General features: G+C 49.3%; 1 protein-coding gene and 1 non-coding gene across 2 annotated transcripts; one reads left to right on the plus strand and one right to left on the minus strand.

Annotated features, from left to right (window-relative positions):
- Positions 1-15438: 15438 nt before the first annotated feature.
- LOC124094889 (small nucleolar RNA U13) lies at positions 15439-15542 on the plus strand. The gene has a single exon (XR_006852366.1). It is a non-coding gene; the product is annotated as a small nucleolar RNA U13 (small nucleolar RNA).
- Positions 15543-16664: 1122 nt separating this feature from the next.
- Positions 16665-21563, minus strand: Nkx2-6 (NK2 homeobox 6). The gene is made up of 2 exons (XM_046447847.2): positions 21155-21563; positions 16665-18792 (listed from the first exon to the last, which is right to left on the minus strand). The coding sequence occupies exons 1-2, from the start codon at positions 21420-21422 to the stop codon at positions 18188-18190; spliced, it is 873 nt and encodes a 290-aa protein (XP_046303803.1). The 5' UTR covers positions 21423-21563; the 3' UTR covers positions 16665-18187.
- Positions 21564-23765: the final 2202 nt, after the last annotated feature.

The raw sequence follows: 23765 nt of genomic DNA on the forward strand, positions 1-23765 counted from the left end.
AATAAGCATTTATACTACATTCCATCATTCCAGAAAACATCTAAGTCCAAAGACATTTAGAGCTACGAGGGACCCAGGATCACCTAATAAAATATCTTGCTTTTCTGAGACAGAACCTCAGGTTCTCAGAGACTGCTGAAGTAGAGTGGGAAGCCGAGTCTCCTAGCCCTAGCCCAATGCACTTCTCCCCTTCCACCCCTCCTCTCACCCTCCCCTGTGGACCCCAGTGCTGCCCTCCACTGGAAGAAGCAGGAGCAGACTGACAGAATTGTCCAGTGGACATTTGTTATAAATGTACCCCGCGCTGGTTTTTATCAGGTAGGGCAAGGCACGAAGACACAGGAAAGAATTTATGTGCTCACAGACGTAGAACCTGGAGGCAGCACACACACCGTCCAGGGCCACATGGGGAAGCACCAGGCTGGGGAGCAGGCATCGGGGTGAGGGGCAGCATGAGTCACAGACCTTAATGTGGAAAGGAAGGGGCAGGACATATAAGAAGCTGGGCACACACTTAGGGCTGAAGAGTTGGGATCATTTTGGTGTGGCCTGGGCTAAAGGCTCTGGGTGACTTGAGGTAGGGGGAATGTTGGAGTAGTGGGTCAGAGTTAAAGAAAGGATGTGTCTGGGAGCATGGACCCCAGGTTGGTTGGCTTGCTCTCTCTGGGGTTTGACTAACCCTAGGAGAGCCCTATCCTTCTCAACTCCATAGGCCCCCAGATGTCGAACCATCATAAAATGCAGAAAATGTCAAAGTTGCTTCATTAGCATACATCTCTTTCCTTCTTTTAAAGTATGTTTTCCAAGGCCTTCTGGGGTAGCCACCCCAAATTGTACCTGACCTGCTCACACCACGATTCTCTCTTCCGTGGAGGCCCTTTGCATTGCCTTCACTAATGCAGATAGGCAAAAAGAAAAAGAAAGGAGAGGAATTGATGAGCACCCCCACCCCAACAAGAGGCCACATGCAATATGCAACACGGCTTGCTGGGACTTCCCAGAGGTGGGGGTCCCAGTTAAGAGTGTCCGGATGGAAGCAGGAGAGGAGGGGGAGCAACCCCAAGGTCCCCCCTCACTCAAGGCAGAGCTGCAGGATAAATATCCAGGTGCCATCTGAGTGCCCTGGAGGCTCCTGCTTATGGCATAGAGAGCTCCTTTCTCTTTCGTCTTCCTCACCTCAGCCCTGGTCCAGTTCCCAGTCCTAGCTGGAACTGGATGGGACTCAGAGAAAGAGGACGCCCTGAGTTTCTGACTGCAGAGACCCTGCCATCCGCGTTGTGAAACACTTCTCCTTGGCGCTGTGCCAGGCCTCCGGGACTCTGAGCTTTGGCGTTGGGGTGGGAGAACATTGTCCTAGTGTTCTTGGAAGTTCAGTGATATTGGAGTTCAGACTTGTCCCTTGGTTATCTTTTGGAGCTGGACTGGAACATTCAAGTTCATGGTTTGCACCTTATAGAAAAGGTCCCGTTTGTTTTCCCATCCTCCCTCCCTCCAGTGAAGCTGAAGACATTGTAGTCATGTGGAGACAAGAATCACTTGGAAGGAGCTTCTGGGAGTTCACCGTGTCTCGGAATCCCCAGGGACCTTGTGAAGAGACAAGACAAAGAGAGCCCTGAACCCAGGAGTCCCTGATACAGCCAGAGTACAGAGTGCGCTGCGGCCACGAGCCTGCCTGGGCCCCACGTGGGGGTGCTGCACCACACTCTCCACTCCGTGAAAACTCAGCCTCTCAGGGTGCTCCAGGCCCTCCCACCTGAAGGCCGCAGTTTCTCGCCTCCCCTTCCTTCCCTGCTGATGTTCCCCTGCCTCTACGGCCTGGTCATCGTTTGCACTCACGTCCTGCTCCATCCTAACCTCGAGCCCTTTGGCGGGCTGTGTGTGCATCTGCAGTCTCTTGTGTGTCTTCATGGGTTCAATTTCCACCCAAGAGACTTTGTGGGCCTCTCCAGTCTTCTCTTCTCATTGGCCCTTGGTCTCAGTTGCCAGAAGGCCTTGGAAAAACACACTTTAAAAGAAGGAAACATGGTTCATCATCTCAGCTCACTAGTTGTCATAGTACATTTTGTGCTGCTATAAGAAGATATTATAGACTGGCTATTTGTAAAGAACAGAAATTTCTTTTCCTCACAGTTCTGAAGACTGTAAAGTCCAAGATCAAGGTGCTGGCAGGATTGGTGTCTGGAGAGGGGTGCTCTCCCCTTCCGAGATGGTGCCTCGTGGCTGTGTCCTCCAGAGAGAAGGAGTGCCGTGTTCTCTCACATGGCAGAAGGCGGACAGCCAAGCCTGGAGAACCCTGCGTAAGACTTCAGGGCTGTGACTCAGCTTCTCCTTTTCTGCACAACACCAGGAAAGGGGAGAGGAGACTGACACAGATCAAAAGTCCCATGCTAGGCTCACTACCATGAGTCTATAGCTCACTATAGACATTTGATCCACTCTACAACCCATTGGGGATCATTCTATACAGACAAAGAGACTGAGTCTTGGAGATTGAAGGCAACATGCTCAAGTTTGCACAGCTAAGAGGTGGTTCTGCCTCCAAAGCCCATGCTGGCCCCACTGAGTCATGCACTAGGCACGTCAGGTGTTCAATGAGCACCTACCTATTTGGCTTTTCAGAGATGGCTTTGGAAGCAAATCAGGCTCATTAAGCCCTGGGTTCAGTTGATTCGGTTGACACAGGGGAGAGAGAAAATAGAGTTGCCTGGTTGTGGAGGGCAGGCAGGACTATGGACCTCCCTTAGGATCACAGCTGTTTCCCACTGCTTTTCCAGAATTCCTTGCTTAGCCAACCTATTTTCCCTCCTCCCATTTCCTCTCCCAAGGGAGCATGACAGCAGAACCATCAAAAGCAGGGACAAGGGCTGAATAAAACCACCTTCTACAAGATTAGCCCAGATCATGGGCAACTGCCCACCTGGAGTGGTTCAAGGGCATTGTTTCCCCACCGATCTCACTCTGTGTCCTGTATTTTTTCCATGTGGCATTTGGGTTATTGTCATGTGTTAATATGAAATGCTGTATAGGCTTGGGGAATGTCACATTTCCCTCACTCATTTATCCAGTGGCATGAATTGGTGGAATTAGTGTGACCTTTATTTTCCATCTGGAGGCTGACAGAGTTCAGGGCCACAGGACACAGAGATGTGGTACAAGGGGGGAGAGGGGACATAGAGCAACCCAGAGCACAGGGAAACTAGCCTGGTGTCTGTGTGCATTTTCAGTTGCTGTACCAGAATACCACCGACCAGCTAAACTACAACCAGTAGAAGTTTATTTGGCTCATGGTATAGAGGTCAGGAAGCGCAAGATTGGGGGAATGTATCTGCTGGAACTCCTTGGTTACTCATAACAAGGCAGGGGGCATCAGGTGGCGAGGGGGGTGGAATATGAATGAGTCAGCCCAAGCTCATTCTTTTCTCAGGAACCTGCTCCTGCAATACCAGCATTAATCCATTCCTCTGAAGAGTTTCACTACCGAGCATGTTTCAATGGTAATTAAATTTGAACTTGAGTTTTGGAGGGACATTCAGACCAGAGCACCTGGGGAGAGGAGGTGGGGGCAAGGGGACAGGACTCTGGCAGGCTGCAGCAGCTCTTCTCAGACCTTGAGGACCTTGCTAGAATGCAGATTCTGCTTCTGTGGGTCTGGGTGAGCCCTAAGATTCTGCACGGCTTGCAAACTCCCAAGGGATCCCAATACTACTGGTTTGGGGACACCTACCTTTGAGAGCGGGGAGCTGAGTGAGGGCACTGTGTGGCTCAATGAGTGACAGGAGGACATGACATGGAGGGGATGGAGGCCTCTGTGTACTCGTGACAGGTTCCTTTCTTAGGAGGTCCAGACCTTCTGTGTTCCTGAGCCCTGAATCTCACTCTGAAACCGTTCATGCTTCATATCCCAAACCTGTCCAAAGGCCTCTCTCCCTGTGTCCTAAGACCCTTGAAGACAACAAGGTCTGATTCTCCAGCTCTGGGGCTGGGTATAGCCCAGCTTTCCCTTCCCTGAAGGCCACTCTGTAGGTCCCAGGGGATTGGCAAACTTTGGCAGCAGAAAATACCTTGGGCTCATGATGTCCCTCATCTGTGCTTATTGCCTGAGAAAAGCCATCAGGAAGATTTATGGGGCAATAGGAGCCCCAAACTATTTTGCTAACGGTGCCCCTGGTCACTTCACTCACTCCCCTCCACAGCTGCAGGGCCACGTCTGCAGAAGAGTCCCTGCCCTCTAACTGGGTGGCCGCAGTCCTTCCTTGCCTGGTCTGCTCAACAGCTTAGCAGAGGCCCTCACCTGGGAGACACATTGGGGATGTTTGTCTAGAGGAGGGGGCTCTGACCTTCCCCCTGCACTGGCCGCCACTGGCAATTTGAGACCTTTCTCTCCCCAATCCCTCTGGCTCTCAATGCCCCCATGAAACTGAGATGGTTGTCATAGTCTTGTGGTGCCCCCCAAGTGATGGTGTCCAGGGTGGATGAGCATCTGAGAGGATACAGAGCTGGTTTCTGGCATGGGATGGGTGCAGATCCCTTCCAGGGGCCAGGGCAGGGACTGGGACGCTGTTTGGCTCCCCAGAGAGATCTGCTGACTGTTCAGCTAGCCAGGGTCGGGGACCCAAAGAGCTTGTTCCAAAAGAAAACTGCTTTCTTCCAGGGCTGCTGGCTCAGGCCTCTCTGGCAGACATATTTCTGAAAACCATTTCAGCAGCACAGCCTGGGTAGGTCTGAGTTGCTGGGCCAGGGGTTTGTTTGGCCAGAGGCAGGTCCTGCCCCTGAAGTTCCCAGGGATGAGGGTGAGGCGGGCCAGGTCCTGCTGGTGTTTTCACAGTTCACAGGGGACCTGGTCACCCCAGGTGCAGGGGGAAGGAAGGAAGGGCCAGTCCTCCAGACCACCCAGCAGCCCGCCTGATGCCTGAATGCTGGGGGCATGGGAGAGGCCTCTGTCCCCTGCAGGTATCTACCCAGGCCTCTGTCCCCTCTGATGGGAGAGGAAAGAAAGAAGATGGGATAGTCCAGCAGGAATGAAAATGGTGTGCAGGAGAGAAGGACGTCAGAAACAGGCAGGGCAGGGTGTCTACTTAAAAACACAGGATTACACAGGGCCTGGGGCTCCATCCCTAGCACCACAGCAGACAAGGAACCCCCAGAATAAGATACTGAGGAACCTTAGGCGTCAAAAGGTCAGAGCCTCGAAATGACTCACCAAGACTTACGCATCAGTGGCCAAGTGGGAACTTGGATCTACGTCTCACAATGTGGAGGCCAGGTTCATTCTTATCTCCTGAAACGTGATTTATTTTTTTGTTTTGTTTTACTATGAAATGTTTTAAACAGAAAAAGCAAAGTAAAATGCAGAGATAATTGCTATCACCTGATTTGTTTCATGTATTTTGTGAGAAGAAGTGAAATGTCATGGTCACAGCCAAAGCTCCCTGCCAGGGCTGTAGTTCCACGGCAAGCAGCCATCATTAGGATCTGGTCCAGGTTTGTCCCCTGAGGGTTCATAAGTTGGAAGCTTGTGGGAGGTGGTGGACCTTTAAGAGGTGGGCCATTTAGTAGTGGTTAGGTCACTGGGCTGTGCCTTCAGAAGGATCTGGAGAGGAGCTTGCTATGGAAGAGCACTCAGCCCCTCTCTGGCTTCCTGTCCTGCTATGTGAGCTCTCCCTCTTGCACAGACTCCCACCACGATGCCATCAGCCATTGTGACCACTGTCAATATTGTCAACGTTGTTGTCAACTTTGTGAACATTGTCAGCCATGGTCAATGTAACCAATGGGACCCTCACCAGAGTCTGCACAAATGGGGCATCCCTGATTTTGGACTTTTCGTCTTCAAAACTGTGAACTTTTCTTTATACAGTTTATAGCCTCAGGCATCTTGTTAGCAGCAATGGAAAATAGACGAATACACATGTCAACAGAAAGAAAAGGCCTTTCAATAAGAACCCATTGCTGGTTCTCATGTCAAAGCTAGCAAGTAGCTGATCGATAAACAGGAACACTGACAGACCAGATCATGCAGACACCTCCCTCAGAGGCCTCTGGAGAGAGTCAAGGCCAACTAAAGGAAGCATGGGGGAAGCAGAGGGCAAGATAAGGTGGCTGGGAGGGTCCAATTACTGAGAAAATCTTGGACACCCTGATTAGTGAGCTCTGCTGAAGAACTCAAGAAACATGGCTCATGGGCATGGAGGGCCAGCCCTTCCCGATGGCCATCTCCCTCAAGAAGAGGTAAAAACTGTTTGGTGCCATCTGAGGTCTGAACTGGAGGAAAAGTGTTGGGAGAGTTCTGTGGATGCAGAAGCCTAGAATGCAAGAAAGGAGAAGGCCAGATAGGCACTTGCTCCTGAGGGGCAGACTTACCCACCGCTGCCATGAGAATTCAGTGCGAGGCCAGGAAGCCGGTCCATTTCACAGGCAGGGAACCTAGCTTTGCACGAAGAGTGCATGAGAAAGCATTTTCTAAACCTTTTCTTCCTTTTTTTTTTTTAATTTTTATTATTTTTTTTTAGTTTTCAGTGGACACAACATCTTTGTTTGTATGTGGTGCTGAGGATCGAACCCGGGCCACACACATTCCAGGCGAGCGCGCTACCACTTGAGCCACATCCCCAGCCCTCTAAACCTTTTCTAAACTAGTGAAATTCAGCAATACAGAAATCTTTGGCTTGTCACTAAAACAATGGTCGCAATTCTTTTTTTTTTTTTTAATATCTTTAGTTGTAGATGGCCACAATACCTTTATTTCATTCATTTATTTTTACGTGGTACTGGGGATCGAACCCAGTGCCTCGTGTGTGCTAGGCAACACTTTACCACTGAGCCACAACCGCAGCCCACAATTCTTAACTAATGCTTAGAACATGCTGTTCAAAGCCCTGTGCTTATATTAACTCAGTCCTGTAACAGCCCCAGGCCTGAGCACCATTACAGCCCCATCCACAGAAAAGGAGACAAAGGCAGGAAGAAGCTGACTGGCTTCTTGTGGCACTCAGCTAGCAAATGGCAAAGCCCAGACACACACCCTCTGGCCCTGGATTTATTTATTTTTTATTGGTTGTTCAAAACATTGCAAAGCTCTTGACATATCACATTTCATACATTTGCTTCAAGTGGGTTTTGAACTCCCGATTTTACCCCAAATACAGATTGCAGAATCACATCGGTTACACATCCACATTTTTACATAATGCCCTATTAGTAACTGTTGTATTCTGCTACCTTTCCTATGCTGTACTCTCTCCCCTCCCCTCCCCTCCCCTCCCCTCCCATCTTCTCTCTCTACCCCCTCTACTGTCATTCATTTCTCTCCTTGTTTATTTTCCCATTCCCCTCACAACCTCTTATATGTAATGTTGTATAACCATGCGGGTCTCCCTCCATTACCATGCAATTTCCCTTTTCTCTCCCTTTCCCTCCCACCTCATGTATCTGTTTAATGTTAATTTTTTCTTCCTGCTCTTCCTCCCTGCTTTGTTCTTAGTTGCTCTCATTATATCAAAGAAGACATTTGGTATTTGTTTTTTAGGGATTGGCTAGCTTCACTAAGCATAATCTGCTCTAGTGCCATCCATTTCCCTGCAAATTCCATGATTTTGTCATTTTTTAGTGCTGTGTAATACTCCATTGTGTATAAATGCCACATTTTTTTTTTATCCATTCATCTATTGAAGGGCATCTGGGTTGGTTCCACAGTCTAGCAATTGTGAATTGTGCTGCTATGAACATTGATGTAGCAGTAGCCCTGTAGTACGCTCTTTTAAGGTCTTCAGGGAATAGTCCGAGAAGGGCAATAGCTGGGTCAAATGGAGGTTCCATTCCCAGCTTTCCCAGGAATCTCCATACTGCTTTCCAAATTGGCCGCACCAGTTTGCAGTCCCACCAGCAATGTACAGGAGTACCCTTTTCCCCACATCCTCTCCAGCACTTGTTGTTGTTTGACTTCATAATGGCTGCCAATCTTACTGGAGTGAGATGGTATCTTAGGGTGGTTTTGATTTGCATTTCTCTGACTGCTAGAGATGGTGAGCATTTTTTCATGTACTTGTTGATTGATTGTATGTCCTCCTCTGAGAAGTGTCTGTTCAGGTCCTTGGCCCATTTGTTGATTGGGTTATTTGTTTTCTTATTGTTTAATTTTTTGAGTTCTTTGTATACTCTGTATATTAGGGCTCTATCTGAAGTGTGAGGAGTAAAAATTTGTTCCCATGATGTAGGCTCCCTATTTACCTCTCTTATTGTTTCTCTTGCTGAGAAAAAACTTTTCAGTTTAAGTAAGTCCCATTTGTTGATTCTTGTTATTAACTTTTGTGCTGTGGGTGTCCTATTAAGGAATTTGGAGCCCGACCCCACAATATGCAGATTGGAGCCAACTTTTTCTTCTATTAGACGCAGAGTCTCTGATTTGATATCTAGCTCCTTGATCCACTTTGAGTTAACTTTTGTGCATGGCGAGAGGAGGGGATTCAGTTTCATTTTGTTGCATATGGATTTCCAGTTTTCTCTGGCCCTGGATTTAGCAGGTTTGACCACCAGGCAGTGGCCATGACCCAAGGGATGAGTAGAAATGAGGGGAATTATCCCTAGACTCAGCACGTAACTTAAATTTGGGAAGTCGGATGTCAGGATAATACACGCTGTCTGCCCTCAAGGAGCTTGCGGTCCAAACGGGATACAAGATAGTTATGGAAGAGCAGCATTTGTCCCATGTCTCCAAGGTCACTCAAGCTGCAGAAGGATGAGTGTGCTATCCCAGACACAAAGCAATAGTCTGCACAACATGAGAATACACTGGTGTGACATCACGAGGGGGCCTTATGCCATCCGGCTGATCCCGCTGCCCATTCTCCACTTGTTGCCTCAGAGATGATGTGAATCCCAGACAGGAAGAGAGGATGCTTGGTGACATCTGTCCCAAGGGAATCAATTGCTGGCTCACTTCCTTTCGATTTATGGACTGTTGGACACAGGGAGGCACTGCTTCCTCTTAGGAAGGCATGCTGTGCGAACGTTGCGCTGCAGCCCCCGGCCCCTCCCTCACGGTAAGCCTCTGTAAGCCTCCGCGAAGGCCATGCATTTGAGATTTGCAAGTGAGCGCATTGCCCTGGGTCAGCATAACCCCTGGGAAGAAGGTAAGGAGGTTTTCAGCCTCGGAGGCTGACTTTCCAAAACCACTCTCACCTTCCTTTGTTATTTTGCCCCCAGGATGGAGGGGAGCCTTCCACCCTGGTGTTGGCAGGGGACTGGAGCTGTAAGGTGCAGCTCTGAGCTGACAGTAGCTGTGTGTCTGGCAGTCGGTTCAGCCAGCCTGTGATGCTGAAGCTGCCCGTGCAGAGAGTGGAGGCGAGGGGTGGGTGGGGAGCCACTCCAGGACTTGGGTCTGGTGCTAGGCACCCCTAGGTCCAGCTCAACCTTCTTTGCCATTCAGCTATGTGGAACAACAAATTGCCTTGATTTTTTTACTCATGTAAGTGTGAATTGGGTCTCTGTCACTTAAATAGTCTCCTTGGTCTCAGCTCTTTTAACGTTATTCTGTTTTACCCAAGAGGAAAACTAGAGTGGTGAAGTACCTCAGCAGCCATCACCAAGCTGGTTAGCACAGAGCTAAGCCAGAGCCCACAAGGTTCAGTGACATCAGTTCTCCAAAGTGTCCTCAATTCAGGAAAATTAGGGACCTCTGCTCTGAGTCAAGGACAGTTCAAGGACCATCTAGATCATATTCCCTGCAAGGTCTTAGAACCTGGGCAGCAGGAGAAAAGGAAGGCAGTTGTAGGAGAATCTATTGGCAATATTTGCTTTGCAAACCCTTTAGAGTTCGTGTCTGAACACAGTTGAATTTTAGATATACAAGGTTAACCTTGGACAGAGGACCTGTGAACAAGAATAATGGCTTTTATATTCTGACTGATTTACAAGTTGGGTGACCTCGGATAGGTCCCTCACTTTCCTCAATTTTACCAATGGTCTGAGAACGGGAACTTCTCATGTGGCAATTAAATGAGCTGGTGCTATGGAGGACGTTTGAGCACTGTAAAGCCCCCCCACGGATTGCATAGCCACCTGCACCTCCACATTGAAACCATTGCCAGCAATAGCTGGTGTCTGCGGAGCCCTTATCCACAGGCTCATTGTCTCCTGTTCATGCCCAACTGTCAGTATCCAGAAAGGAAGGCAAAGGGCTTGACCTGAGATAGAAACCTGAAACATTACCCAGAGGCAAATGCAGAGGTGTTGGGTGGAGGCCCAAGGAACGAGGGGAATTCCCTTTCTCAAGGAAACCGGAGGCGATGGCGTCCCCTGGTGGGAAGTTTAGGTTTTGCAAGCAGTGTCTTTAGTCTCCCCCAGAAAGGCAAAGTGTACCAGACTGATTCTTAGAGTCCCACGGACATCTTGAGATCTCACTATACATCTCAAACATCTGAAGGGGTTCCTTTCACTCTGATCTACTCTCTGTGAACTTGGGATGAAAACTTCAAGATCAAAAAGCACCACTTTTAGTTAGAATACAGGTGTTGGGTGCAAATTGGCAAGGACCACTGTGTGTCTTGTTAGTTAAATAACAGTAAGAAGCAGTACCTTGGAACAATTATCAAAGGTGACAAAATATAATAGAAATAGACTTTGGAGGCTCAACTTCTATCTCTTAGTGGTGTTGATTTGGGCTAAATTTTTTTAAAACAATTTTTAGTTGTAGATGGACACAATATCTATTTATTTTTATGTGTTGCTGAGGGTCAAACCCAGTGCCTCACACATGCTAGGCAGGCGCTAGACCACTGAGCTACAGCCGCAGCCTGATGAGATAAATTTTTTAATCACATGGAGCCTCCATCTGCTAATTTGGGAGCTAAGGCTACCTCCCCAAAGTCTTTGGTTCCCGTGCACCTTGTGCTCTTTGTTCTTCTCTGCATCTCTTTATGTAGACTTCCTGTCCTTCCCTGCACCCATCCAAAGTATATCCTTCCAAGGGGCTTGTCTCAAGTCCCTTTTCTTTGATGGCGCTCTCTGGACCACTCTGACTTGCTGGATCTCTCTTGTAAACATCTACTGTTGCTCTTCTAACTACCCATCTATCTTCTTTGTCAGTTGAGATACATGTTTAGCTACTGTAACAAAGGCCAAGAAGTCAGTGGCTTTAAAACAGACAAAAGTCAACTTTTCCCTCATCTTAAAGTTGGACTATAAGCAGAACAAAGTTGATGTTCTGGTGTCAGAAGCTGAGAATCTAGGCTTCTTCCATCTTGTTTCCTTTATCATCTAAAACAGCTGCTGCTGCTCCACCATTTCACCTGCAGGAAGAGAGAGGAGGGAGAAAGCCCCTCCCACTGAGGGCTACGCCTAACATCATTACTTGACCACTCCCAACTGCAAAGGCGTTTGGGAAACACAATCTTCTGCCAAGAAGCTTTGTGCTTAGCTGAAACTTGGGGTTGAATTACTAAGGAAGGAAGGGGTTAAGGATTGTGAGGTGACAGTTGGACGTCTTCAGATAGGAGCCACAGCATAGGTGTTCCACTTACTCCATTCAGAACTGGGGCTCCCTGGGGGTGCTCCTGTGTGGGGCAATGATGCCCTCTTTCTCCTGGCCACGTTATGCCAACGAGTCTCTCAGTGAAGGGGAAACGGCTTTACACTTAGTAGAAGTTCCCTTGTGATGAGACTGGTCTTGTATTCTCCTGAAATGCTCAGTCAAATGTTCCTGACACTTGTTAATCAAAGTTGAAAAGCACGGGGATTTCTTTCTCCTTTTCTTTATGCTTTGATTGGAAATACATAAGGACCTTTGTAGTCACCCCGCTTGTGGGAACCTGAACAGGACCAGGGCCATGGTCCCTGTTATGGAGGCTCAGACACCCCTGCCAGGAGCCAGGGCCTCTCCACACAGGGAAGGGGCCTCTTCCGGAGGATTCCGGCTGCCAAGGGGAGAGCCTGGGTCTTCACCTCAGACACTGTGCAGCTGTGCCAGGGAATCAAACAGCGACATTCTCTTGTTTGATCATGTGATCAGTCAGCAAATGGCACCAGCCCCTTCTCTGGGACCTGCGCAGGTCTGTTGGAAGCACACAGACACAAGGCTGGTTGTTTAGAGAGGGCAGCAGGCCTGAGGGGTCAGTGCACTGAGATGGGGACCACCAAGGTGCTCCAGCACCAGGGGACTCAGTCCAATTTGGGCACTAAGACAGGCTTCCCACGGAGAGTGACCAGGACCTGCGGAGGAAGGCGAGACAGGAGCCATGAAAGGAAAGGTCCCTCTGGCCCACTCAGGTCTCCGCTGAGGATCCCAATTTCCTGGGCCCATGGGCTTCAGGGGATTAGGCTGGGCTGGTGACAGGAGGGGGCAGGAGTCAAGGAGGCAGAGATGGGGAGGAGACAGGTTTGACTGAAGCCAGCTTATGAGCCGGGCCCCAAGGGGACTTAGAAAGCGCTCTGAGATTTGTGGTGGGGGCCGCAGGCATGTCTTTGCTTTTCCTATGGCAGAGTCTGGACTGTGTCACTGAGACCACATCTCTCTCAGGGTGAAATGGGGGTGGGGTTTGGAGGAGCCTAAACAGTCTGAGAGGAAGGCGGAGTGTTTCTAGGAAGCTCTGTCCCGCTGCATGGGGGGCTGGGGGGCGGGGGCTGGAGCTGAGGAAGAGAAACAGCTCAGGGCTGAATGTGCCCCCCCAAGGGCTGGCCACCCTGATACATGAGTCGGTGTCCCTGGAGGTTCCACGTGAAGCAGAAAACGTGCACAGAAATGGGAACAGGAACGCAGAGCCAGAGCCCACAGGCACAGTGTGCCCAGGGCACAGGGGTGCAGTGCACCTTCACCCCTCCCACCCTCCTGCTCTTGCTCTCTATTTACCACCCCACCTTTTCTTTGTTTGGTGCTGGGGAGGGAACCCAGGGCCTCTCCCATGCTAAGCATACGCTCTACCACCCAGCTGCACCCCCAGCCCCAATTTATCTCTTTTAATCTTTCCAAAAAGACTTCTACTCCATTTATGGAGCTTTCGCTGAAGACATAAAGAAAATGGAGGTACTTCATAGTAACCTGATCTAAGAACCTAAACTGTCTGCCAAGTATTCGGGGGTGGAAACCCAGGGCCAGAGGACAGAAGAGGCTCAGGGGTTGGTTCCAATTCCACCACTAACTCACAGTGTGGCTGTCATTGTTTTGGCCCTTGGAGGCTTCCTCTGTGGATGGGAGGCATCTTGCTGGTCCCCGGTATCCTCAGGGGATTGGTTGCAGGACATCCTCCCACTTTGGATACCAGGATCCTCTGATGCTCAAGTCCCAGGGGCTGGAGGGCTTGACCTGTACACACCTCCCATGTGCTTTAACTCACCTTGGACTTGACACACTTCATGCCCACACATCCTTCATTCTCATGGGTTCAACAGAGGACTCAAGGTGAGAGATATTCAAGTTTTGCTTTTTGGTACTTTCTGAATCAAAAAATAGACACACACACACACACACACACAAAGTTAACTGGATCAGAGGGCCAACTACTCTGCTCCGAGGGAGGTGGTGAGTCCCGAGTGAAACTGTGCAGCGGTTGCCAGGGTCAGGGATACCGCTGGAAGGCTGCAGAAATAGCAGAAGAGCCCAGGACAAATTCCAGCTGTGGCACAGCTGCCCTCTGAGAAAGGTCACTGACCACATTTTTCAGTTAACACATACATTGACGTACATGCATTTCATGCCATAGAATCGGCAATGGAAACCAGCTCACAATGAAAGCTACACACAACGGTATGGAGAAATCACACAAAGATCAATTGAACCAAGGAAGCAAATCACAAAAGAATGTGTGCAGGATGATTCTATCAGGGTAACATTTGAAACCAGGAGAAATGGAACCATGTTGCTAAGGGGTGTGTCTGTATGAGCACATCTATAAAGAGAAGCCTGAAAATGATCATCTCAGAAGTCAGAACAGCTGATACCTCCTCTGGGAAAGGAGAGGGAAAGGGGGTTGCAATCTGGGGGTGTGTGTGGAGAAGGCAGCTGGGAAGATGGAAGCCCATTTCTTGCTTTGCATGGAAATCCCATCTGTGTTCACTTTACAGCTGTTCTCTAGACTGTAGATCAATACTTTGTGTACTCTATTGAATATATGATTAGGGCATGTGACATCAAGAGTGAGCCACCTCAAGTCAGAGTACTAGCCTCAAAGATCCTCAATTTTATAGATGTGGAGGCAAGCCCAGAGAGGTTAGGAGGCTGATTCAAGGTCACAGAGCATGTTTCTGGTTGAACTGAGAAAACTCTGAAACTGCCACCACTATCTCTTTTGTAAGACTGCTTCTTCAGGGGAAGAGGAGGAAGGAACACAGCCTTTATTCCTGGGAGTTCTCTTGTTTTGTAAAAAAGAAAAGGGGCTAGTTGGGGAGCTGATAATAATAGAGTTGGCATAAACACCGAACATCACAGCAATAAGAGAATAAAATTATGGCATTTGCAGGTAAATGGATGGAGTTGCAGAATATCATGCTAAAAGTTAGACAATTCCCCCAAATCAAAGGCTGATTGTTTACTCTGATAAGTGGATGCCAATCTATAATGGGGGTGGGGCATGGGATGAGTGGAGGAATTTTGGATTGGGTAAAGGGGAGGGAGGGGAAGGGAGGAGGCATGTGGATAGGAAAAAATATATAGCGAGCATCATAAATTATTTTCAAATGGAATTTCCAAAAGATTTGAGTATGCTCCCTAAATCATATGCTTAATCATAATAATGATAACATTATGAAAGAAATACCCACACCCCAGGCAACTCTGTGAGCTGGGTAGACTCGTGCCCCGCCCGATTTGCAGATGGGATCAGAGGAGCTGGTTTGCAGGGGGGCTGGGACCAGAGAGGAAGGACAGGGAGCCAGGAAGTCTGCAGATTTATTGACTTATCCACCTGGCCTAGGTGAGAACCCCTAGCCCTGGGACAGCCAGGAAAGGAACCTCTGCTATCTCTCTGAGAGCTTTTTTGTTTTGTTTAGAGGTCAATTACTTCCCATTTGGGGAACTTGTGAACATTAAGAGGTGGCTGGAGTGATGGGACTGAAGGCAGCCGAAGATAAGAGGCTGATTGCTTACAGAGCGCTCCCCGGTAAAAGCCCTGGGAGGATAAGCAGTCGTCGGTAGGAGGCACACAAAAAGGGGCAGCTTTCAGTGTGGAGGAGAGATTACAGAGATGGAAGGCTGGCAGCTGGGGGTGGAGGAGCTGGGCCAGGGGAGGGACGTGTTTTAAAGCGCTCCTGCTGGGCAGAGAGTGAGAGATGGGAGAGTTTTTCTTCACTCTCCTTTAGGAATCTCTGGTGACGCTCAGACTTCCTTGTCTGAAAGGAAAGCCACATGGACTGCACGAGGAGTAGGTTTTGCTGTTTTCCTTTTGTTTGTTTTTAAGGCCAGCCAAATATAGATGCGACAGCAATGGGGGTGGGGCGGAACACAGATGTGGGCTCCTGCTGTGGTCCTCGAGCCTGAGGATTGGGTCCTCCTGCTATTGGGGGAGATGGACCTCTCTGGAGCCTGGTTGTGACTTTGGCCCATTGCCCCTCTGGTGTGAAAACAAACAAACAAACAAAAAAAACCCTGAGGCCAGCCAATGGATCTAAGGTAAGGATCCTAGGTACAGATGTAAGCAGCCCCCTCACCCCACACCCCTTTCTCACCTGAATGCAGTTCCCCAATTCCCCCATACTAACTTTGATTTGTAAAATATGACTCTGGCCCTAGATATGCTCCTTTGTTTCTCTGCATTCCAAAGTCCCAGGCCTCTCTTGAAACCTCCCGAAGTGAACAGTGGAGCTGGGGTGACCCACACTGGCCAGGCTCAGTCCCCTCTTCTGCAGAGCCTGGCCCAAGCCCGCCAGCTCCCACCCTGTTTTCTGTCTCTAGAGAAGGCTTATCCTCTCTGTCCTATTTGGCATTCAGAATATACTACCTTGTGTTTTTGAATACCTCTCTCTCATTGGTCTTTACTACCCCACTCAGGGAATAAATTCCGTAAAGCCGGCAGCAGAATCTTATTTTCTCTCGTGTCCCTGGCAGGAATGTGCAGCGGTGGGGTTACTGGCGAATGGCCTGCGCCTTCTTCTTCACTCAGACCCTTGCCCAGGGCTTTTATTCTCATGCTTTCCCCAGGTAGGATGCAAAGTCGAGGAGAGGGCTTGGGCATCTTTCTAATTCACAAGCAAGGCCTATTCAGAACAGGTCTGTGAACTGCTTCTGTTACTTATCTACGTTGGAAGGAGGCACAGAAGATGAAGAGGATCAATCTGTTAATTTCCTGCTCCGTGTCAAGGATCCACACCCTGGGGGACTGGACCTTACCCAAAGGATTTTTTTTTTTAATGAACACAGATTTTTCAAATCTGATCTTGGAAAAATTAAATACAATTCATACAGCAACTGAGGACCAAACAGATTGCAACTCAGAGGCAACACTGGCCTGAGACTCACCTGTCATGAATCTAAGGCTGGTGTCCAAGATTAACTTCTCTTCTGAGGAATAGCCCCAAAGTGAAAGAGGAAGGGATAACAGGGTAAGGCGATTTTCACATTTTGGAGATCTTTTGTAATCTCTTTTTTTTCTCTTAGTTTTCTTAGTTTCCTTGATATGTGAAGATACATTCTGCACTCTTTAATCCCAGGGACACGATACTCATTGAAAGCCATCATGATGTGTTTCTAAATATACTTTTATTAGCGGTGAAAGTGGAGAAAATAAGAGCAAGGAGTGATGAAAACAGAAAGGAAAGACAATGTAATGAAGTAGTAGAAAGAAAAATAAGGAACAATTAATTACTTTTTGTTTCATTGGTTTAAGCATGTAACCTTTAAGGGCTATAAGCCATTGATAGCCAGGTACCATTTTCACAGAACCAAGCAGTCTCAGTTTCATATTCAGGAAAACATGCAGGGCTGGTACATTTTAATGAAACACAATTATTTATTAAATAATAGAATTTAAACTTTGATGAGTTAGTGAACCAGGGGAATAGAGAACTAGAACTTTCATTGTCTAAAAATGTAATCCGAGTTAGATTCTTTCTACTAAATTTCCTTCTAAATTGGTCCTGCCAAAGACAACTTCTCATTTGTGGTTCCGGTGACTGAACTGGGGCCTCATGCATGCTGGGCCCTGCCACTGAGCTACATCGAAGCCCAACAATTTCCTATTTAATACCGTGTTCTCCTTCACAAATGGAATTTCTTTTCAATCTTCAGTTGTATGACCTCAGGATATGCAGGGGGGGGTGGGAAGGGGATGTCAAGAATTCATCATTTTAGGAAGCCTAAATTTAGGCTTTCCTCTTTTTAGGGTGTAGGTCCACCTGTGGGGCCTTCCTGTTCAGATTCAGAATTTAGGAACTGATTACATTTCAAAAGAAAACCTGTGAGGAGGGAAAAGGGGGACTGTAAGAGAAGAATCAGAACTACTTTAATTCCCTGTTGTTCAGAGGTGACCAAGACAATGGGTTCTCATGGTCTACAAACAATCATGCAAACACACCAAGTATACGAGGGAGGGTCACTCGAGTTGCTGTGCTGTACATATGACACAAAATGTAGTGACTGCAAGGCGAGACCTAGAAATGTAGAGGCTCCTTCTGGGGCACAAAAGTGGCCAGAGAGTGCTCTCCACTGGATTACCTGCGTCCCAGAGCATGGCTTAGGCTGGATATTTAAACCTGCAGGAGGACTTGACTTGTGGCAATAGTCTCTCTTCTGGAACCTCCTGGACCCTCCTCTTAGGCGATCTTCATTCCCTTGCCGCACTCCTCTTCTCAGTCCCCCCACCCACACCACAACACACCCGTTCCTTTAATTGGAGGATAGAGTCCTCCACGTCTCCCACGCCTCCAGGCTGTCTACACAACATACAAGACCATCTTGGATCCCCCAGGATTGAGGCCCTTAAAAGCCACCTGCCTAGGGACTGCTCCAAAGCCCGCAACTGCGGCGGTCCTTGGTTTTCTGAGCTCTGGGTGCAGCTTCATGGGCGGCTGAAGAAAGCCTGGCGTTATGTCTCCTTTCCAGCGCCCCAGCGCAGTGGCTCGTCACCAGTTCGCAGTACCAGAGATCGATCCCAGCAGAAGGGCCCCTTCCCTCCTCCACTGTGGCCCTCAATCCGGCGCGACCTTCAGCCCGGAGAGGAGGTGACCCAGCACCTGGCCCTGGTGGGCATAGCGGAGCAGAGGAGCCTCACCAGGCCCTGACGCCCTGCATCGTGGAGGGCAGATGGCCCTGCGGCGTGGCGCTCGGGCCGCCAGGGCTGAAACCCGAGTTGGCCAGCGGCGTGGGTGGCGCGGGTACTTCACCGGCATAGCCGACGTTGTAGCCTGCGCTATAGGGGGCGCTCGCGTAACCACCATAGCAGGAAAAGGGCGTCGCGGCAGCAGCGTACGGGCCGGTGAAGGGTGGCTGGCCCAGGCCCAGACAGGGCTTGCCATCACGCACCAGCACCGGTACTGCCACTCGGCGAGGCGCTAGTGGGTGGCCAGCCAGTTCCAGTGACTTGTCCTGGCGCTGCCTCTTGCACTTGTAGCGGCGGTTCTGGAACCAGATCTTGACCTGTGTGGACGTGAGCTGCAGCGCGTTGGCCAGGTGGTCGCGTTCAGGCGCCGACAGGTACCGCTGCTGCTTGAAGCGCCGCTCCAGGGCCAGCACCTGTGCCTGTGAGAACAGAACACGTGGCTTCCGCCGCTGTCGCGTCTTGGGCTGTTGCGTGCTGCCACCGCTGTTCCCAACGCTGCGCTCCAGCACCCTTTTCCCACCTCGGAGGAGCGAGGCGGCACCCAGGCCCGGCTCTAAAAAGCACAGGAAGGAACACCATCAACTCAGGTCCCTGAGCACTTCTTACATTGTCTTCTAGAGAGGTCCCCCTCCCTAGTAGCCCTCTCTAATGCGTCCCTTCCCCGCCATCCCCGTTCTGAGCCAGTCCAAGTGTTCCTTTTCTCTAAAGTCTATCACTTTTGAACCCTCCAGGACATAAATTATGACAGTCTTTGGTCCCCGGTATACATGTCACTTTCCAGAAGATAAACTCGATTAAATGTGATCATTTTCTTAAGATGTGTACGATGGTCGGGTTTGAGGAGACATTCGCTTGGAGGATCAAGTGTGAGTGTGCGGTGCCTCTCAAATTGGCGCTGGCTTCATCAAGCATTTGGCGGTCACCAGAGGAGAGTCCCATGAATGCGTTGCTCTAATTCGAACTGACAAAATGAAACCAAATATTTCTTAGAACCTACTACCCCTTAACTTTGAAACAGAAGCTTCCTTTGAGGGAAATATGCTGCTGAGATCCACATTTGACTTCTTTCAGAAGCATCAGATTCCTCCTTTGGGGTTTTTCTGGCAGGCGGGTGGCACTGGCCTTACCCCAAATTTTCTTTCCTGGAGACTCCACACTGTGCCACTGTGCCCGAACTCTGCCACAATGCAGCCCTTTCTTCCTTCTTCCCACCTTTCTCCCGTCTTGGTTTAAGCCCTGTCTTACCCCAGGGTGGGTGCAAGCTCACCCACAGAAACTCATCCAGGAGAAATCAGGGCTCATGAAGGGGGTGCAAGTTTGTGGGAGGCTGGCAGGACATGCCTAATTAGAGCCAGGCGGGTTGGAACAGGGCCCTCAATCCTGCAATACCCTGCATCTTGTGGGGGATAAGGTTGTTTGGTATTTAAAAGTTGGAGGAAAGAAAAACTTTCTTCATGTGCCTGGCTCTCGGAAAAACTAAGCACATGGAAAAGAAGAATACCCGGGAATTTTTTTTTTCCCTTAACAAATCAAAATGCAATTGACCTTCAGCGATGCTGTACATCAAACAAGACCCCCTTTAATAGTCGCAGACTATACAGGCCAAGATGCTGCCGGCCACCCCAGGCGCCTGCCAGCACCCTCTGCCCACCTAGTCACAAACCCGAGCCTCTCCTGTCTTCTGTCTCTGGACATTAGATGACACTGGTGCAGACGCATGAGGCCATGAAGCCCATCAGCACAGTCCCTTCACCGGATCGATAGGCGCCCGGGCCACAGGCTCAGTTTTTGGACCCCAGACCGTGTTTTTCAATTAAGGAACGCACCCTGTGAACCCGCAGCTGGGAGGACACAGTGGTGAACTCAGTAGCTCGATCTTTTTCCAGCAAAACGGAAGCGAAAGTCAATTTGGCAGAACAGCAGAGAGGGAGTTTAGAATTTACAGTCTACAGCAGAAAAACCACCAGCTTCTTCTCGAACACGACAACGTTTAACAATCCTCAGGCTCCTGGAATCAGTGAATAACCAGCTTGAGAGTCTGTGGCTAGTTTGTGCCTTAACAGAAGGTGTCGGTTCACAACGTGTAGTGGGCGCTACCCAGTGTCCCAGATCTGTGAACGGGAATGCCGACCGCGGTACACAGGATTGGCGAGAGGAAGGAGGCTTTTTCACTCCTTGGAATATCGAGCCTAAGCCTCTCGGGTCGTTAAAGCCACCGCAACCCTATTCTCCGCCAGCTCCTTCCTGTCTTGCAAGCGGCTTGCAGGCGCAGGGTCCTCACTGCCAGGCGCAGCGGCACCTTCAGACACCAAAGCGCCAGGGCTGGGCAGGCAAGAGCCGTCTCCCAGGACAGTGTAAGTCTGAGCTGCTCTCAGTCTGCCCCCTGATGCGCCAGCGCCCTTGGGACCTTCCATTTCGTTGGACGCAGACACCGCTGGTCCTCACCTCCCGTTTCCCGTGTGGAGGAGTGGGGACTGGCCAGGCCATCAGCAAGCCTCTAGAAAGAACTGGGTAGGGTTGGCCCCAGAGCTGTGGGGGTCCCACTGCTTTGTTGGCTACAGGGATTTTTGTTTGTTTTTCTCAGACGATTTAGGACAGGCAGGGATTTTGCCTGGTGACCGCGCTGGAAGTTGTGGGAACTGTGGCTCTGTGAGTGATACGTGTGTGGGCACCATCGGGGCTGCTGTGGGCATCCTTAGGGTTCAGGGCCTTATTTTCATAGGGCTCGTGAAACACAGCGGGTGTCCGAAAGAGGCAGGAGTGGGGACAGAGGAGCCTGTCTTTTGGACTCCCCAATTGAGGGGGAAATGGGGGTGAGATTCTCGGACCCAGAAGATAGGAGATAAGTTTTCTCGGATCGGTAACGAACCCCTCCCTCAATATCCCCGGGGTAGAAGACCTGAGCGCTTACTCACGTGGCTCCTCCACTTGTTCCGCGTCTTTCTCCATGACTGCCTCACAAGGTCCCCCAGAAGGTTCCCGTTCTTTATCGCAGCTGCCCCCATCACTGGCGTTGTTAACCTCTAATCCTCGCGGTTCCGAGTCCATTCCCAGGTACTGAGAGTTTTCCAGGCTCCTCCGCATCCCCCATTGTGGCAAGGCTTCATGATCGCTCTGCTCTTGCTCCAGCCGCAGGATGTCATTGACGGAGAAGGGGGTGGAGGTGACCCGGCCCAGCAGCATCCTGAAGATGGAAGAGGCGGAGTCGAAGATTTCCGGGTCCCCGCAGGGCACTGCGCCCTAAGCTTCCCGTCTTGTCTCAGCAGGCCCCAGAGACAGACCCATGCTCTGGGACTTGCACCCTGTGTCCCACACTGAGGCTTCCTCTTGGCCATCTCTGGAAGCTGGGAACCAGGACCGGGTGAGAAGACTGCGGTCCTTCATTGGTTCCCGCCGAAACCACGTGGTTAACCCTGCACCTTCCCTCCCCAAGCGCAGTGTTTCCGCGCCCTTCTAAACCTCCCCCATCCCCAGTCGCCGTCCTGGGAGGTTTAGTTCGTACGGATGGTTCTCAAAAGCAAAGAACGTGGGGGAGATGGTGCTGCGCACAGATCAGGTCTCGGTCAATATGTTACAAGCCGAAGCTTCCGAAGTCAACCCTGGGTGCGCAGGGACCTTCCTACAGGGTGCACAGATGTGGGAGGTGGCGTTCTTTTCGTGCAACCCGAGCGGGTCAGTCCGCCTTGGCTTTATCTGTATTCTCCAGTCTTCACTCTTATGGTGGTGGAAAACTGAGGTAAAAAAAAGAGAGGCACCTGCGGGATTTGAGGTGCGCAATGGGGCCTTGTCCGGAGCAGGGAGGGGGTCCAGCGGCGGGTTGCTTGCCCTAGAGCGCAGAGCGGGAGTGAGCCTTGACCTGTGGGCGCCTGTACTGAGCTGGGAACGTCTCGCTTAGATGTGAGTTCAGGTCTACGGAGCTCAGACACACCACTACTCCGGGAGTGTAAAAGGAGTGTGGGTTCTACAACCGAGGGAGGCCCGGTGCTCTTGGAGGACTCCTCGAGTAGTTGGAAAAGAAGGAAGACAATAGCCTCCGCCCGCGAGAAGGCTAGGGAGAGCAGTTCACCTCGTCTTTCCTTTCGTGGCCGGGGTTCTTTTCTTCCTCCTCTTTCTCTTCCCTAAGGCTGGTTGCTCCGTGCGTGTTTTGAGCAGTATTCCATTTCCAGAAAAGCTCTTTGGACACGCTGGCATTGAGTAAAGTAGACAGTGTGGGGCAGTGGTTATGAATATGGAGACAGTGCTAGTCCTTGATCTGGAACGTAACTATGGGTTTCCGGGCAAAGAATTAACCTCTTTAAGCTTTGTCTCCATTAAAAATAATAATAATAATAATGGAGAGGACTGGGAGAATTTAGTAAGATGTCCACCTGCTGCTCTTAATCATGTTACCTGTGTCAAGTAATGAGGGGTCAGCAATCTCAGGAGTATTTATTGAAGGCTGTGATCTTAATAGAGTGTTTTTTGGGATTTTGAATCAATGTTTCTTAAACCTTCTTATGCAAAATCAGTGCTGCAAGAGCGTTCGATATTATTTCCTAAAATACAAATAAACTCTCCCCTCCAGCTAGCCGCCCCCAAAAAAATTCACTTAAAAATTCATACAGAATTTCAGCAAATTTAATCGTGTATGCAAAAATACATGATACCATGTAATATTTATCTTGAAGCTGTGCCCTGAATGTTTCCAAAACAATTAAAAAAAAAAAAAAAAAACTTCCTTCCTCCTCCTTCCTTCTTTCCTCTCAATAGATTTTTATTTTTTTTTTGGTCCTAAGAGAGCTTCAATTTTTTTTTTTTTTTTTGACGGGGGTGGTGGTGGGAGGGGGTACCGAGGATTGAACTGAGCCACATCCCCAGCCCTATTTTGTATTTTATGTAGTTGCTTAGTTGAAAAGTACTTTAGCGCCTTGCGGTTGGTGAGGCTGTCTGCGTCTTCCCGAGCGCTGGGATTACAGGCATGCGCCACCACGCCGGCGAGAGCTTGAAATGTTATGATAGTTACTTAAATCCTACTTTATGTTTCTGATTACTTTCCATCATTTTCGGCTTGTGCATGATGACCTTTATAGAGAAAAGTTGAAAATAAAATAAAATCTATGCAGAGATAACATTTAAGAACAATTTCTTCTGTACTTTTGCATATATAAGCTCACAGGGTATGTGCGAGTTTGTATATGTTTAAATTGACATCATAAGCACGTCCAGTACTTCATTCGTTTTTTCGAGTATGATTTAAAATAACAATCTAATATTCTATTTTAAGGATGGTCATAACAGACTGTGTTTATACTTTTAGGAAATACCTATAATTTTTTGCTGCTGTAAATAAGGTCTTATTCCTTGCCTTCTTGTTTGTGCCCTTTTTCTTTGTCCCTTTATGTCCCTGCATCTTTTAGATTATTTTCTCAGGATACATATGTAGAAGGAATATTAGTGAATCAAGTACTTCAATGCTCATTAAAGCATTATCTCAAGACTTCCTAGATCATTTACGCTTTCCCACCCTCCCCAAGAAAGGTGCTGGCT

The sequence above is a fragment of the Marmota monax genome, unplaced genomic scaffold (genome assembly GCF_021218885.2).
Source record: "Marmota monax isolate L192 unplaced genomic scaffold, Marmota_monax_Labrador192_F-V1.1 WCK01_AAM20220418_F8-fsc00040, whole genome shotgun sequence".
NCBI lineage: Eukaryota > Metazoa > Chordata > Mammalia > Rodentia > Sciuridae > Marmota > Marmota monax.